This window comes from Malus domestica, chromosome 02, assembly GCF_042453785.1.
Source record: "Malus domestica chromosome 02, GDT2T_hap1".
In the NCBI taxonomy this organism is placed as follows: Eukaryota; Viridiplantae; Streptophyta; class Magnoliopsida; order Rosales; family Rosaceae; genus Malus; species Malus domestica.
This window is the reverse complement of record NC_091662.1, coordinates 13,839,699-13,858,330: the sequence shown is the minus strand read 5'-3', so window position 1 is coordinate 13,858,330 and position 18,632 is coordinate 13,839,699. Positions and strand designations below refer to the sequence as shown.

Genomic DNA, 18,632 nt, shown 5'->3' with positions numbered 1-18,632 from the left:
GCTACCTCAAGCAAAATCAGGGACGGCGGCTAAAATTAGAAACTAAGAAGGGGCGGGGTATGTGCTTCTGGATCTGGGATATGGAGTTCAGAGAGAAAAAGAGAAACTACCTCAAAAAATCTCCCTATCAGACATGAGTTCGCGCACTCAACAATTGGGCAAGAAAGGGTGACACGGGAATTCCAAACCCATTTCATACCAAATCGACATACTTCACTCAAATGTTTCTTTCCCAACTTTTTTCCTCAACTCCGTCTGTGCCATCATCGCTAAGACCTGCCCACCAACAAAGAAGCAGAAGTAACAACACTACGCCAAGCTTTTATACCTCGCACACTCAAAAAAAAAAAAATCTATAACTGCAACTATCTGCCGTTAACCTTTGTTTTCCTGACAAACATTAATACTACTGAGAGACTATTCTTACCATGGCAGCATAGTGCCATAGACTCCACAAAGGAAATATGGGGAAAAAAATATAAACTTTTATTAGCATGAGTACTAGAACGTATCGTGCATGGGGTATCCTCATTCCTAAAAATGGTACAACCATAGTTCTTCAAAACAATGGCATAACCATATGTCCAACTCAAATAAGTTCTCAAACTCGCACAGATAAAAAGTATCTTGAGGTTTCGCCTCTTTGGAGCAAAAAGTTTTAAAAAATCGAAGAAAAATTTAGAGTTGACTTTGTTTGGAAGGTTACATCAACATTGAACCGTCTAAATAGCATGACGTTGGCGTAATAATGCATAGTTTGACAATATATGTATTTGTCCAAGTCTCAATAAAAGATCAATATCCCCTAAACATGCCCATAGAGTTTCTTTGCTGGTTTGAAAACGGATCCGTAGTTTATGTTGATACTTTACTAGTGGATTATCTGTTGGCATAAAACACAGTCCAAACACTTAATCAAACCAAAATCTTAGGTCATTGACTCATTTCTTAATCCAACAATTTTAATTCCAGTTGACTGCAACACGTTTTCATCACCACCACTGATTGTGCTCCTTTACAATCTAAAGAATCCATAAAATCTAAAGAATGCATAAACCCGACAAATAAAAACTAAAAAATATATCAAATAATTGACATGACATTAAGCTAATTTAAATATGAAAATGTTTGGTACTTAAATCATCTTTTGAAATATTTAATTTTCTAACCCATAAGATTCTTGGGGGATCACTCAACCTACCAACTCTTTTGAGAGATTCATTAGAAAAAATATATATTTGCATTATCTTGAAGGTGACTGCTTTATCTTTGCATGAGCCTGGCTCTGTAAGATGAGATTATTCAAATGTTGATGTAAATGGATAATATTAAGAAATAATGCGACCCATTAATTAGTCTGAAAGTCAATTAAGAAATCGATTATATAAGTAATTAGGTCTCCAGATCTTTATTTGACAGTGACCACTGATGAAATTTCAATACTGGCAAATACCTAATTTTTGTAGAGATGTTGCAGAAGATAAGCCATTATTTAATCTGAGGCAAACCACTAAGATTAAAAAGAATACGTATAGTGGCATGGAACTGGATTTGCAACAGAAAAGATGCTAGAATCAGTTGCCCACACGTTTAGGTTTGTCCTAACAGTGAATACAATATATTATCCATATGCATTAAGGATCATGACTAGCCTGTGGACGCGTGCGACTGACCTTAACACTACTATTATGACGGAAAATAAAAGTTTGTATGAGAAGTGATTAGCAGAGAGAGAGAGAGAGAGAGAAGCTGGCATGCTACTAAGAATTCCAGGACAATGCAGGTGCAAAGGTTAACTAGCAAGTGGATAAGAGTCCAATCCTCCAGGGACCATGTTGCTGAAAAATAGAAAATTCGAGATATAGAGGACCCAGTTGGACAAAAGTTTGATCTCAGCTTGATGACGACAAACATTCAAGAAGCAAGGCAATCCCTATCTAGGTTTACAGGTTTTCATGTCGAATCCTAACGATGAATGTCGCCGAGGATTAGGATAAGAAAAGGGTTTGATCTCTTCCAAGTCCGGAACTGTCATATCCCACGACCCCAATGTAGTTCCGAAGGCAAACAATATGTAGCAGATTCGTAGTCCATAGAGATCTCAGTTTGAACCCTCAGTTCATATATTAGAGCATATAGCTAATACAACAGAGAAACTAAGCGATGGGAACAAATTAAACTGAATAATATTATGTTGGGAAACATTAACATGGCACTTCCTACAATTAAATAAAAGGGGTCATTACATAATACTAAACCTGTATAAAAGAACCAGAGATGAAGAAACTTGCTCTACAATGCAAATTCTTCTCTCTCTCTCTCTCTCTCTCTCTCTCTCTCTCTCTCTCTCTCTCTCTCTAAAAGTACCTCTAAAAAGAAAAAACTTGAGTTCCACATCCTCCTTTTTTGTTGAAGGTAGCTTATTACTACTATATGCTCATAATTCAGAGACTGAGATTTTTCCCCATGTATATTTGTATCTGCAAAACTCATGTGGGATGATGATTGTATGAGACTCCCTGTACTTCTCCAGCTCCTTGGTTGTTGTTGTGATTCCCACTTTTCGAACTCTAACCATCCGATTTCTCGTCCTCTTCGGCTTCCCTGCTGTTGCCTGACTCGCCTCTAGTTGTTGATCGACATTTGGCAAACCCGCCCGCAAGGAGAGGACCCTGTGGAGAACCAGACTGTACGTTGTTTGCCTTAGAATGGTCTCCACTGTGATCCAAGGACATGAGCAAGGCATTCCCTTGGCCGGCAGCAGCAGAAGGCGGTAGCTTTCGGATGTGAAGGCGGTATTTCTGCACAGAAACATATGAGCAAACATTTCAGATGGGAAAATTAAATTGTGATTTGCAGAGGAAAGAAACATAACTATTAAATTCATTAAGTAATTAACCAACCTGCAAATGGCTCTTAACTTCATCATTGGTGAGACCCTCCACCTGCATAAGCTCTCTTATCTGCTTAGGAGTGGCTACTACCAAAAACAGAACACAAATTAGAAACAAGCACATATAATTAAAACATAGAGGAGAATTCGATTCGAATTGTTCGAAAAAAACCTACTAAATTCAAGTAGTTTGGTTTAAAAGCATAAAGATCAAGCATTTCCTCCAAAAACCAACAATAAATTTTGCAATTTATCAATTTTTCCAATTCCAATTTCAAGTCATGAAATTAATACCAACACTATTACAATATTTTATAGTCACAAAGCTCCAACCTTCTGTTCCTCCAAGCTGCTGAAGGGCATCAACAAAGCGGCGATGGAGCTCCGGGGACCAGCACCGCCTTGGTTTCCTCAAGGGTTGCTGCTGCTGCTGTGGCTGGGGCTTGTTCAGTAATTTCACTTGTCCTGCCACACCAGAACCCGAACCGCTGCCTTTGCAGCCATTACTGGTCCTAGAGTTTGCGCTTGCAGAACAACCCAGTGCTTCAGACATCAATGGAGTCATAAGACAAAGGTTTGGAACCTCGGAAACCTCCTTGACTTCCTTCAAACATGGTTTTGCAAAACCAGACAACTCATTCTGTCCCCTGAATGCCAGTAATGCCCCCTCCACGGCTCTGTTATTACTCACCTCAATTGGGTTCTCAGTCACCGACCGATCATCTTCCTCATTCCCCTGTCGAAAAAAATCCAAGATAATATGAAATTTCAGCAAAGCCCCAATAAAGTTTCAGTCTGTACAAAAAAAAAGTAGGTGAAATTTAGAAATTAACCAGTTTAAGTTCAACAGAGTCGCGTTTGGTGTAATCGAAAACGTTGATGCTCGTGTTCCACAGCTGAGCAGAGCTCATCCAGTTCTTCTTGTCAATATTTTCCTTTCCCGAAACTAACCCTCCGTCCTCCTCAGAATTGCCCTTCAACGGTATGAACACCTCCACCACCGGCCGCTCTTCCATTCGCCTCCACCGCATTCCTTCCTCCTTCAACAGCTCAATCGCTGCATGCCCATCAAACCAATCAAAACCCCATCTCAAAAATATTACAAAAACCAAATCCTAGAGAGAGAAAGTTAGAGAGAGGGAGAGAGAGCAGAAACCCACCATCCTTCAAGAGAAGCATGCAGAGAGGAAGCTCCCGCTTGAAAACTTCAATCTTTCTGAGTTCATCTTCCAATCTCTTCACGTACCCATCGAGCTCTGAAGACCTCTGAGAGCCATCTTTAATAGCGGCGAGCTGGGCGAGAAAGTCGGTGATTGTTTTCGGGACGAACAGAGGACTGGAGTCCAAGCTCAACAGCTCCATTTTCCCTCTATTCGTTGTTGTTAATTTTCTCTCTCTATCTCGATTTCGAGCATTGCCCAGATAAAAGCCTGATTAGGAACAGCAAGACCCGAATTTATAGGGAATTTGAGATTCAGGACGCACACAAAGATTCAGTGGTTCGCATAAGCGGATCGTCGCGTCTCTGGGTCAACTCGGTGACTCAGTCGGGAACGAGTTTTCACGGCAGTAAGGGAATCTTTGGAATCCGTACTCACGCGGCGAAAATGTAATTATCAATTAATATTATTATTTTCCCTTTTTTTTTCTTTTTACTTTCGGTTGGTATTTTGTGGGGTGCTTCTTCGAGATTCTTTGGTAGGTGGGTTAAAGTTAAAAGGAATCATTGATCTTGAACTTCTTCAACAGTTTTGTTAAAAATTTGTTGGTTTAGTGTAAGCCTGATATACGTGTCATGTTTTTTTTGTTCGTGTTATTTTTATATTATATACGATATCTTAATAAATCGTGTCGTGTAATATTTATTAAAATGAACGAGTAGTATGATTCGATTCGAATTCGACCAGTTAATATTAATAAATAATATGACCCGACCAGTTACCAGTTAAATAAAATATATTTTAAACTAATAAATACAACAACAACAAAGCATTTTCCCACTAAGTGGGGTCGGCTAATATTTTAAACTAATAAATAATCAAAGAAAATATAATACTAAATTAGTATATACATACCACATTGTCTCATAAATATTATTTCAAAACATAAAAACACATTTGTTTTTCAAGTATTACACACCCTAAAATAAGAGCCCAATGAAAAAATATTAGTACATTACTACAAAATATTTAGATCAAAATTTAATCGTTGATTTGTCATTACATTTACGCTTGTAGTGACAAGTTTTACAACTTTCGTGAATGGCTCAACTTCGAAATTGGCCATTATAATCAGATAAACTATAAATCAAAAGTTAACCGTTGATTGTCATTTACATTCTCTACTAGCGGATGAATAGTGTTAGAAAATTATCTTGGCGAGTATATTTAATTTTTCATCTCGAACAACACTTTTTATTTTAAATTAGTATATTTAATTTTTATCTTGAACAATACTTTTTATTTTTTTTATTTTTAAATATTTTATTATTAATTATATCAAAAAGAAAAAAACTCAACTATTCACTTTCTAAAATCACTGTCTCCCTCTTCATTTTTCTTTCCTTGAGAAAGGATTCTCGTTGGATCCTCTTTTTAAGGATTCCAGGGATCCTCCAATCACATCCGTTCATCGTACATCGTGTAGCCAGTTATTGTCAGGTACTGTTTACATTCAATTTTAAATATAAAAAAATTTACAATAATTTCTTACCGCACGATGTACGATGAACGGATGTGATTTAAGGATCTCTGAGATCCTCACAACAAGGATCCGGCAAGGATCCTCACTCTTTTTTCTTGGCTCACAAGCCGACCCATAAGTTTTATTAATTTTTTAATATTTAACTAATTGCTTTATAAACTTAAAGAGTAACTTTGTTATAATAAAGACTCTTTAGAGCAAGTCCACCTCTAAAAAATGAGCTGGCCCAAAGTCCATTTAATCAACCCAAATGAATAGTAATTGATTGCAATGAACAATAATTGGCTAAGTGTATCTCTACCCCTAAAAAATGAGCTGGCCAAGAGTCTAGTCAATTTGTATTAAAATATTATTAATTTTTTTATAAAATAATAAAAATTATTTTTATTTTTAATTTCGGGCAGGATTTTTAATCAATCTTGTCATGCCACGTGTCATTATCCGAAAATACTATTTTTGTGGATAGATTTTCGATAAGATTTTGAACCAATCTCGTTGTACCATGTGTCACTATCTGTTTAGAATACTTTATAATAGATTTCGATAAGATTTTCAACCAATCACGTATTGCCACATGGCACTATCTACCACATCATCATTTCTTTTTTGTCCATATAAACCTTACATCCATCCTAATTCATATACCAAACTCAAACTAGCTCAGAATCCTTCTTGATCATTTTTAAATCTTGAGTTCTTAACAATGTCTTCTTCAAAGAGATTGTATGAAATCGATGAGGAAGAGAAAAATTGTTGGCAGAACATGAAGAATTGTTCAATCTTGAGGATGGTGCAGATGAGGCGTTTGTAATGGAAGAGGATGATGAACTTAGAAGACAGAGATCCTCATATTCATGTCGTGTCATGCAAGTTGTGGGTCAGATCTCCAAACCCAGACGTGCCACAAACTTTGATATAAAGAGGGAAAGATGAGGTAATGATCTCTTGGAAGCAAGGTTCTAATAAACGTTAGGTGCTAGTCGGTCAGCAGGCTGAGGCCTAGCGCCTAGATGACTAAGCAGAGTCTAGGCAGGTGCCTAGACGGATTTAAGTAAATCTATTATATTTCGTGTAAATAAATGTCTATTTGTACTTCAAATATATATAATTTCATCATAAACTACAAATAGAATGACATATATACTATGAAGTATTGGAACATAATGAAAACATGGGGAACAAGTATATAATGCGTGTTCATTTAAGTATTCAACAAGTTTCTTATAATTTATTGAAAAAAAAAATCAAATGCAGAATGAAAGTTATCTATTTTCTGTCTAAGTAAGTCGCAACTTAGAAGGGTGCCTAGACAAGTTTGAGCGGGTTAGGTAGGCGCCTCAGCAAATCTAGGCAACCTTTCTTAATTTTCAAATACTTACGCATTAATCGGGGCGGTGGCTAGCCGCCTAGCGCCTAGGTGGCTAGGAGGGGATTTTTAGAACAGTGATTCGAAGATTATTTTATTCCCAACAGTGTACTCCCAGATCATGTTTTTAGACGTCATTTTAGAATGGAACGAAGTTTGTTCAACAAAATCATGATTGTTGTTTGCAACCATGATGCATACTTGGTGCAAAAAAAAGGATGTTTTTCATGTTGTAGGTCTTCGTCCTGAGCAAAAAATTAATGATGCTTTGTTGATGCTTGCATATGGAGAATTTGCATATCAATTGGATGAGATTACAAGGATGAGAAAATCAATTGTTCTAGAGTCCCTGATGAGATTTTGCTCCACAATCGAAGCCCTCTACACCAATGAGTACCTCCGGAAACCCACAACAATGGACCTGTGAAGGCTTCTGAAAAATGGTGAGATGTGAGGCTTTCCTGGCATGACTAGAAGCATCAACTATATGCATTGAACCTAGAAAAATTGTCCAAGTGCGTGACAAGCAGCTTATGGTGACAGAAAATGAGCCAAAAGTATAATTTTGGAAGCAGTGGCATCATTTGATACATGAATTTGACTTTTTTTTTTTTGGTGCTAAGGAGCTCAAAATGACCTTAATGTCCTTACCCAATCTCTAGTATTCGACGAGGTGAAGAAACTTGTGGGGATTGAAACAAGGTGAAGAAACTTAAAAGGAGCTTGTGGTCGAAGAATAAAGTTCTTAGTTTATTTGGTGTGTTTTTTTTAAGTTTTATTTGGTGTGTTTTTTGTAATTTTATTTGGTGTGTTTATGTAATTTTATTTTGTTTGAATAAACATGCTCTTAGTTTAAATGAAGTACTAAAAATAAATATGAAATTACATAAAGTCTGAGTAGCTAGGATATGTGGTGCTACGATCTTCATTGCTAGGATCTATGTAGCTAAAACCCCCTCCACTTGTTCCCTCGTTTCTTGCACGCCTCTTTCACACCACATCCTCTTTTTCCAATGTCCAAAAAGATTTAGAATTCAGAGATATTCCTACTAGAGGCTTGTTCATAGTGTCACGATCTTCTTGAGCCATCATTTCTTCTCTAAGCATCTCCCTTTCTTGATTAAGTAGTTCTCTTTGTCTCTCATTAGCCACATCATGTCTCTCAATAGTTGCTAAGATTGTTTGCATAGTCGCAGCTTTTGCCTCATCTCTAACTGCGTCCCGCGCAAGTTCAGTTCACCTTTGCAAGCAAGTTCATTCATATATTTTATGTAGTCATTCTTGGAAGAACTCTTTTTTTCCTTTGCCACTTTTTTACCTTTACCTTGAGGCCTTAAGGACAGACGAGTCAGCTCCGGCACTGCTTTAAGCGTCCCTTCTGGCTTTTCAAATGCATTGCCTTTCTGTTGGTCTGGGTCTGCTTCTGGCAAATTGTGTAGAGGGATGTCGCAGATAGGTTCTAAAAGACGTTAGGCGCTAGTCGGGCGACGGGTTGGGGTTTAGCGCCTAGGCAGCCAAACGGGGTCTATGTGGGTGTCTCAGTAGAATGACATATATATTATGAGTTATTGAAACATAATGAAAACATGGGAAACAAACATATAATTGTTAGAACCAAGAAAAATGTAGGAGTTTCTGCAATGCAATACTAGAAAGCTTTCAGAAATCAGAGAGAATTCTTATTAAGTGAAAACAACTATCACGGCTATTAAATAGCCTTACACTTGAACTGAAAGGAAATAACAACTTCCCACGATTTTACAGTTCCTATAATCGTGGTAAAAACTACGTCAAAACAGAAAATGCATACTTGTCCCTCAAGAATAGGGATTATTGAATAACAACCCTTAAAACTAGGAACCCTAGCTATACCGGGAACCCTAGTAGTAACGAAAAACCCTAACAACTTTAACATCCTCCCTTAAACTGAATATTCAATCATTCAGTTTACTTCTGAAAACTTGCATACGCCCAGTAAGCCTCGCAACTTCAAGAAAACATCACCCTTTAACGGTTTTGTGAAAATATTTGCAATTTGTTCTTGAGTTGAACCCTGCACTAGCTCCAGAACTCCATCTTTGACTAAGTCTCGAAGAAAATGAAACCTTACATCAATATGCTTGCTGCGACCATGCATCACAGGATTCCTTGGAAGTTTGATTGTCGAAACATTATCACAATACACTAAGGTTGGAGCATATTGCTCCTGATTAAGATTCTTCAAAATCCTTTTTAACCATACGACTTGACAAGCACTCGAAGTTGCTGCTATGAACTCCGCTTCAGTGGTGGATAAAGTGACAATCGGCTGTTTCTTTGAGGACCAAGAAACAGCCCCTAAGCTTATTATAAACACATAACCTGAGGTGCTCTTTCTATCATCTTGATCACCTGCATAATCGTTATCCGTATATCCAGTAAGCCCCTCAGTTCCTCCATTTTTGTAGAATATCCCCAAATCAACAGTTCCTTTCACACACCTTAGAGCTCTTTTTACTGCCTGCAAATGAGACTCAATTGGATGCTCCGTGTATCGACTTATCAAACTAACAGTAAACATCATATCAGGTCATGTGGCTGTCATATACATGAGGCTCCCCACCATTTGCTTGTAGGCAGTGCTATCCACTTCAACACCTCATTCATCCTTCATGAGTTTAAAACCAAGAACCATAGGATTTATCACTGGGTTACACTGATCCATGTTGAATCTTTCTAAACCTCTTGAGCATACTTTCTTTAACTGATAAAGATCCCACCATAACTTTGTAACACTTCAATACCAAGAAAGTATCTCATTTTTCCAAGATCAGTCATGTCGAATTCAACCATCATCGATTCTTTAAATTGTTCAAACATTGCATCATCATTGCCAGTAAATATGAGATCATCAACATAGAGACACACTATTAAGATCTTACCTCCTTTCGCTGACTTTGTGAACAATGTATGCTCATAAGGGCGCTTGTTGAATCATTCCTTAATGAAATATGACTCGATACAACTATACCAGGCTCGAGGGGCCTGTTTAAGTCCATATAAAGCCTTTTTAAGTCGATATACCTTTAACTCTTGGCCCTTCTGTTCATATCTCGGTGGCTGATCAACAAACACCTATTCATCAATCTCCCCATGCAGAAATGTAGATTTTACATCAAGCTGATAGATCACCCAATTCCTTTGTACAGCAAGTGAGATGACAATTCGAACAGTGTCTAGGCGAGCTACTGGTGCAAACACCTCTACATAGTCGATTCCATACTGTTGACAGTAGCATTTAGCAACTAAACGGGCTTTGTACTTGTCCATTTCGCCATTCTCATTCAACTTTGTCTTAAACACCCACTTCACCCCAATGGTTTTCTCTTCTGGTGGTAGCTCCATCAATTCCCATGTATTATTTTTCTCTATGGCCTGTATTTCTTGATCCATAGCACACCTCCATTTTTCAAACTTCACGGCATCTTCAAATGTTGTAGGATCCTGTTTAATACACAATGCCAAGTGAGCCATGTTTGCATCCTCTTCATCAGATAGGCCTTGACCCGTCTCATAATCTCTCATCTGCACTGGTGGTCTCCGAGTTCGTCCCATGTGTGGTAACATCTCATCACTCTGAATGTCTCTTTCAATTAATGAGTCACTTGGGTTTGACTCGGATTCAGTCTCTCCCTCGACTTTATCTTTATTAGACTCGGGGTCGATCTCCTCCTTTGATGTGTTATTCTCTTCATCAATGTCCCACTCGAGTTCTGCTACTATGACTTCCTTATGCCTGTCTCCCCAACTCCACTGTTGATCATCTTCAAACACAACATCTCGACTAATAATTATTTTTTTGTGAAACGGGTTCAAACAGTCGATATGCTTAGATTCTTCACTTACCCCAAGAAATATGCACTTACAGCTTTTGGCATCGAGCTTCACCCTTTTGTTGTCAGGTACATGGACATGTGCAATGCAACCAAAAATCCTGAAATGATCCACAGACGGTTTGTGTCTGTTCTAAGCCTCCTCCGGTGTTTTGTTCTTCACAGCAAGAGTAGGACATCGATTCAACACATGCACGGTCCAATTCACTGCTTCAGGCCATAAAGTTTTAAGGATTTGTTTTGCTGACAGCATGTTTCGCACCATGTTCATGATGGTACGATTCTTTCTTTCTGCAACCCCGTTTTGTTGAGGGGTATAAGCTGCAGTTAGTTGCCTATGAATTCCATTCTCAAGGCATAAATTTGCAAACTCATGCGAGGTGAACTCTCATCCTCGATTTGTTCTCAGACTTCTTATAAATACCCCAGTCTCTTTTTCAACTCGTGCCTTGTAGGATTTGAATGCGCCAAAAGCTTCTGACTTCTCTATCAAAAAATATACCCATGTTTTTCTGCTGAAATCATCAATAAAAGTAATTAGATACCTCTTATTGTTGTTCGAAGTAGGATTAATTGGTCCGCATATGTCTGCATGCACCAACTGGAGAATCTCAGATTCTCTCCCTAAGCTTTCTTTGGGAAATGGATCTCGATGTTGTCTTCCTACCAAACAATCTTCACACACCCTTTGAGAGGCTGTGAATTGAGGCAATCATTTCACCATTTTCTTCTGTTGAAGTACTTTAAGCCCATTCCAACTGAGATGTCCAAAGCGACAGTGCCATAGATTTGCTTGATCTGTAATGAGAGAGGAAAAACATTTTTGTTCCTTTGGAAAGCAACGAGCCAACACTGTAAACATTCTATTGTGACTCATCGTGGTCTCCATAATTAGTCCTCTCTCAGAATGAAAGATCTTGCATTTTCCAGCCTGAATTAGCATTGTAAGCCCCTTTTCTTGCAACTGACCGATGCTCAACAATTTTTTTTTTCAAATCAGGCACGTAGAAAACACCTGTGATCACATGTATGATACCGTTCACCTCCATTCGCACACTTGCCTTGCCTTGCACAGTTAAACTCGAATCATTTCCCAGCCTGACTGATTCCCTGAAGCTATTATCAAGCTCACAAAACATGTCCTTCTTGCCACACATATGGTTGCTGCATCCAGAGTCCAGAAACCATATATGATCCATTGTTGCCTCCTTGATATCCACCAGTGCCATCAGTAGCATCTTTTCTTCGTCTCCACATAGTTTGCTTTCTCTTCCTTAGGTTTCTTAGGACACTCCCACTGAAAATGCCCTAATTCATGGCAATTATAGCATTGTAGGGTTGACTTGTCAAACCCTCTACCCCGTCCTCTTCGTCTTCCTCGAGAAGTTCCTCGACCTCGTCCTCCTTGTTGGACTCTATGAGTGACTTGGAGAGCTTGTTCATCCATCACATGTCGACTTATCCTTTGCTCATGGACCAAAAGACTACTTTGAAGCTCATCAATAGATAAGGTGTCCAGATCGTTGGATTCTTCAATTGAGCAAACTACATAATCATATTTTGGGGTCATGGACCTCAAAATTTTCTCTATAATTACCACATCATCCATCTTCTCCCCATGAATTCTCATCATGTTTTCTATGGCAAGTGTTCTCCCAAAATAATCATTGACTGTTTCTCCATTCTTAATGTGCAGCACCTCGAATTCCTTGCGAAGAGCCTGCAATTGAGCACGTTTTACATGTGCAGTTCCCTGATACTTTTGTTTCAAAGAGTCCTATATATCCTTCACAGTTTCCTTCTTCATGATGGTCTCCAATATTGACCGATCTATGGCTTGGAACAAATAGTTCTTAGCCTTCAAGTCCTTCAGCTTCAAATCATCCAGAGTCTTCTTTTATACTTCACTGGATTCCGATCCGCCTGCTACAAGAGTGATCCCAAACTCCACCAAGTTCCAATACTCTTTGGAACGAAGAAAGTTTTCCATCAGCATACTCCAATGGTCGTAGTGTCCATCAAACCTTGGAATGGCTGGTTGCACAAAACTGTTCTCAGACGCCATGTCTTGTTTCTTCACTCTAGCACCTAGGTTGCAAACTTTTGATCAGGTCCCGTAGCGGGGCTCTGATACCAGATGTTAGAACCAAGAAAAACGTAGAAGTTTCTGCAATGCAATACTAGAAAGCTTTCATAAATCAGAGAGAATTCTTATTAAGTGAAAACAACCATCACGGCTATTAAATAGCCTTACACTTGAACTGAAAGGAAATAACAACTGCCCATGATTTTACAGTTCCTATAATCGTGGCAAAGACTACTTCAAAACAGAAAATGCATACTTGTCCCTCAAGAATAGGGATTATTGAATAACAACCCTTAAAACTAGGAACCCTAGCTATACCGGGAACCCTAGCAGTAACGAAAAACCCTAACAACTTTAACAATAATGTGTGTTCATTTAATTATTCAACAAGACTCTTACAATTTATTGAAAAAAAATGCAAAATGAAAGTTATCTATTTTCTGTCTAAGTGAGTCGCAACCTAGGCGGGTCTTGGCAGACTAGGCTGGTGCTTAGGCGGTTTAGGCGAGCGCCTCAATAGCTTTATGCGCCATTTCTTAATTTTCAAACGCCGCGGATGACAACTTCTAGATCGGTTGGCACAAGTTTGTATTTGGGACAATTTTTGACAACATTCCAACATTCTCAGGGACTAAATGATTTGTGTTTGTTGTTCACATTGTGCCAAGCTTGTGCTTGAAGTGTCTATAAAATGTGGGAGAAGACAAGTTTATAATCAAGGTAATTAATGCGGGACAAGACAATATTAAAAAATGCGGATGTAATACAAATAAATAAATAAAAATATTGTAACCTAATTCGCTAAACTTCTGCCACTACTTAGATTATTGGCAGCATGAGATAGGGCGTTTTTCCAACAAGTAAGCGATTTGTTGAGTTTTTTTTCCAACGACCTTGATTACTTCTTGCGTTTTTTTCAAGCTTCTCGCAAAACGATGTAGTAATTCTACTCCAAAGTTCTCGCAACTGCATCTCATTACTCGTAATCGGGTCATGAGTAGCTTGAACCCAGCATTCACATAACATAACATCTTTGATGACTGTCCAAGTAGCCATTTTTTTTGCACACAAAAGTATATGAAAGCTTTGGTTCAAAGTGTTAAAAATATTGAAATGTGATGTAAGGTGGAAGATGATGGTTAGGTATTTATAGAAAAAAAAATCGTTTTTTTTTTTTTTTTTTGTATTTTAAACAAATTTTTTAACAATTTTTATTAAGTTAATTAACCTGGACTGTTGGATTTCAAAAAGATTGAAATCCAGTAGCCTAAAATTGGACATGTGGCCAACGGTAAGATTTCTGACATTTTCTTTATTATTATTATTTATAAGTTTTTTGGCTGAAAAAACTTGGACCTTGATCTGGAAATTGAATGGTCCAGATTTTGCCACGTCACTAGCGGTTGGGTTTGAAATTCAAAATTTTTTTACTGTTGGAAATCCAACGGTCCAAAAAATATAGTCGTTGGAAATCCAACGGCCATCACCACGTGACATGGCCCATGTCCCGCGTCCCATTAGTGCGCCTGCAACATAGGGCCCGCCCTTTGATTGTTGTCGGGAAAGCAAGCCCATGCGGGCGTGTTTCCTATGCATGAGACGCAAAAAAAAAATCTCATCCCGTAGCTGACGTCAGCGTGATGTCAGATGAGCCAGTTTCTCACTTAATCCATTCTAAGCTGGTATCAAAGCTAGGATGGACTTTAGGCTAATCCATTCTAGGCTGGTATCAAGCTAGGATGGACTTTAGGCCAGCTAATTGGATGGGGTGGGATGGATTTTGGGTGGGGGGTGGGATGGCCTGAAAAATGGACTTTGACCTAGCTCATTTGTTAGGGGTGAAAGTGCTCTTATAGAGTCAATTGGAGTTGAGTTTCTTAAATTTGGCTTTTTTAAAATAGATCTTTAATGATTTTACAGCTTTTCTTAGAGATGCTTTAACATGAGAAGACCAAGGGCAATTTGGTCAACTTACGAAAATTTTTATTTTTATCTTTTGACAGGAATTTGATACAGCCCAATTCATCTACAGGAAAAGTGAATATGTAAATATTATAAAGGAAAATAAGAAGCGTGAATTAGAGAAAAATAGGCATCCACGTATAAGGCGAGTAAAACGCGCGTACATCCTACATAATTTTCGTATGCGCGTAGGAAGTTGTCTAACTGTATGATTAGTATCTATAATAAATTTGGGATCTCCATCCATCAATGGGCGACGATTGCTTATGAATGGAAGCCAACAATGGATCGAGTCTCAAAAAGCAAAATACCGTAATAGAAACGCGATCATTATGATGTTGCAAAATTTGTCTATAAAATCAGAATTTTTAACAACGAAAACGACAAACCCTTAGTCATCAACTTGTTGACTGCAAGAGCAATCCAATCAAGAACCTTTTTGTGTTACGTATATAAAGTTGAAGATTATTGTAATTTTTCTTTATTTAAGAAAATCTCCAATAACGACAACTATATATGATAAAATTCACAATACTAGAATTAATAGTCAATAACATAACTGTTAAAAGAATGTTCGAAGGGCAACATATGGAAGTGACGACCTTTTTCTTTCTTTCTGAATAATAAACTAGTAATAATATAGTTCAAATTTGTCTATGACCAAATGACGACTTTTATGTGTTACGTTTAATAATTGAATATTATTGGACAGTCTTTTATGGGGAAAGAAACTCTAATCATTACAATAGTAGTTATCAGAGTTTATTGAAAATATGACTGTTGCTCTTAGAACTCAAGTTTCTTTCCATAAAACCTAACCTAGACTGTTACCTAAATAAAACCCAATTATTAGGGTTCGTATAAGTAAATTCATTAATTTTGTTTGACGTTACACATTTTTCATTTTTGGAATACCTAAAATACACCTAATTACGGTTTTAAAGTACACAATTAATTGCATATGGATTTGAAGGGAGGGATAAATGTTTATTGAAAAAAAATGCATTAATTTTGAAGTGAGTGATCTCGTTCGATTCCTAGCCCATCTCAGGTAAATTCTAGAACCATTGCATGTGGATTTCACCTTCACTTTTATGAGTTTCAATAGAGCACTCATGATTCCACATTTTTTTACGAGTTGCAGGAAATCCCGAGCGGATTCCATCAAATTCTCATTGAGTTGGACAAGACCGCGGCTAGAAATCGATTCCTCTCATCCTAACTTCATTTTGACATATTTTTGTGTGAAAAATGGATGTGAAATGGATTAGTTTTATCTCCACTTTGAAATCCGACGAAAAATCTATATTTTGGCGAAATTTCGGTTGACGAATTACAGCGCAGGTGACAAACCATTGGAGAAGAAGAAATAATATTGCTTTAAAATTGACGAAATATTCTTACTGTGTCAAGTATAGTCATTAAAGTTCATGTTAAGTTAAACGAAATATTTTGTCAACTGACAGATTATTCCATCGCTAGTTAAGCCACCTCGTGTTGGCGCATGACCGGGATGTTTTGGCTCCAGTCGGCGTGTGACGGCTCTAGCCAGCGCTGGTGGCACATGACTGCTTTAGCTGGTACATGACGAATTAGGCTAAAGTGTGATGGCTCCGACCGGCGCGTGGCGGCTTGTGCATGACGTAATGTGAACCGTTTTTCTACCACTTTTAATTCTTGAAATAATCAAACAAAGGGAAAATTTAGATTCTTTACATTAATAATTTTTAGTGTAATGATTAGTGTGGTAATTTATTATAGGAGAAACTTAGCACAAGGACAAGTTAGGCAAGATGGCTACGACCCTACTACGTAACTTTGAGGGGGTCTTTACTTTCAAGTTATTATCTTATATGTGTTCCTGAAAAGTGATGTGATTATGTGACATGCGATGTTTGACTTAGAAAATAAGAAAGGTCTTATATCTTATTATTTTATCATTATTTTGTGTTTACAACTGTGACATGTTCATGCTTGTGTTATATCTGTTAATCATCCATGTTTGCACATTATCTTTTTTTCATTTGCACCGTTTAGACCAGGACCAGCTTAACGTGTATATTCAATGTGTTCACTTTGGATCCATAATAGGTGTTAGCCTGTCCCTAGATTGCATTAGGCAACTATGATTCGTATGGGAGCGCTTAGCTCCAACTTCACGTGATTGTAGAAATATAACATAACTTCTATACCCAGCCTGTTCATGTAGCTCCCTTCTACATAACTTGTGTGCTTACATGATTTCAATGAGCATTTTTGATATACTGTTTAATATTTTTATACACTATCCTTGCACAATTACTGTTAATTGGGTACTTTACTATTATACACACGAATATTACGAGTCTTGAAAACTATATAGGTTTTACAGCGAAGGGTTATTATTTTCCAAAAACATCGATTTTTGAAATACTTTACTTTTTGGTCCACTCAACTTTGTTTTGCCCCCTCTAGGACTTAATGGTGGTGCTCTTATGGCGACGAGGATTACTAAACACTGACATTCACTTCTAATAATGTAGAAAGTTATTTCCTTTTATTGTTTAAATATTCATCCTACTCCAGATGAGAATATTTGTTTCTTTATACTGCACTTGTACTTATGCTTTGACATTTATGCATTGTAATTTGGGTACTAACCCGCACACTGGGCACTCTTATTCAATTAATTTTAGGTTTAAATTTATTCACACTCTTTCACATCATCATCCCTTAATGACTTCGTAACCTTCCAGGTACTTGCTAGTATGCCTTAATTTCGATGTCCAGATTGTGACAACCCATCCTTAATTCTACGATTTTATAAATTTTAAAAGTGTGAATTGATGAAAATGTCCCTAGAGGGGAGGGTGTTGACTTTCATTGACCTGCATATTGGGAGACGTATGAAACATTCTTTTAGCGTTCCTCGTAGAACTCGTCACTTCGAACGCGTAGGGGCAAACGAAATCGAAATCGGAGTTACGGCTAAAATTTTACGAAACTACAAACATGGAGGACATTTTGGTAATTTCACGTCGCGGGGAACATTTTTCTATTTTGTCTTTTGTGACATTACTTTGTGCAGCGAGTGGGGCCTATAACCCATTCTCTCCTCATTCCTCCGTGTCCCTCATCTCCCAAACTTCACTTTCTTATTTTTTTTCAAATCTCCCTCACCTCACTTCACCACTCATTGGCTGCCACGTCACCTTTTTTCCCTTTAACCCTTTCAGCTCTTTCCCTCTTATCTCTCATCTCTCTGTTAAAAAAACAGTGAAGTTGAGCAGCACAACCATCACCTCGCCACCTCTCCGGCGATCTACACCTGAACTACCACTGCCATCTCACTGCCTGGATAAACTCCATGAAACCCAGAAGTAGGGGAACAACCCCTAGGCTTTCTCGTCCTTCTCTCATCTTCAAACTGTGACCACCATCACCATTATTATGATTGGAAAAGCACACAATCACCACCATTCTGCTCCAGTGGACCACCATTTTCCTCTTGTCGTTTTACTCAAGTCACCCTGGCTTGAGGGCTTTTTCCCATTCAACGAGAACCACCACTGCTCAACGTTTTCCCTGACGACCTCTGGCACGGATCATACCAATCTTAGTGATGGTGAGCTTGAAAACACATTAAACGAACTCCTCTCATTGTTTAGAATCACTTCTAGGCGTGATATATGACTTTTAGGCTTGTTTGTAACAGGAAACACCTCGAGGAGACTTCCCAGATTTCTGGGAAAAAATAAAGCCATGACCACT

General features: G+C 38.0%; 2 protein-coding genes across 3 annotated transcripts; both read right to left on the bottom strand.

The window, feature by feature from the left end:
• Nucleotides 1-2,164: 2,164 nt before the first annotated feature.
• LOC103418344 (transcription factor HHO5-like) lies at nucleotides 2,165-4,489 on the bottom strand. Of its 2 annotated transcripts, none has more exons than XM_029091775.2 (5): nucleotides 4,054-4,489; nucleotides 3,727-3,950; nucleotides 3,227-3,629; nucleotides 2,904-2,980; nucleotides 2,165-2,801 (listed from the first exon to the last, which is right to left on the bottom strand). In XM_029091775.2, exons 1-5 carry the CDS (start codon nucleotides 4,253-4,255, stop codon nucleotides 2,571-2,573), a joined length of 1,137 nt encoding a protein of 378 aa, XP_028947608.1. In that variant the 5' UTR covers nucleotides 4,256-4,489; the 3' UTR covers nucleotides 2,165-2,570. The 2 variants fall into 2 exon arrangements, with proteins under 2 accessions (XP_028947608.1, XP_028947610.1); XM_029091777.2 differs by having other exon boundaries at nucleotides 2,904-2,977; nucleotides 4,054-4,476.
• A 4,415-nt stretch (nucleotides 4,490-8,904) lies between these two features.
• On the bottom strand, nucleotides 8,905-9,525 carry LOC139191203 (secreted RxLR effector protein 161-like). The gene has a single exon (XM_070811775.1). It carries the CDS (start codon nucleotides 9,523-9,525, stop codon nucleotides 8,905-8,907), a length of 621 nt encoding a protein of 206 aa, XP_070667876.1.
• Between the last annotated feature and the right edge of the window lie 9,107 nt (nucleotides 9,526-18,632).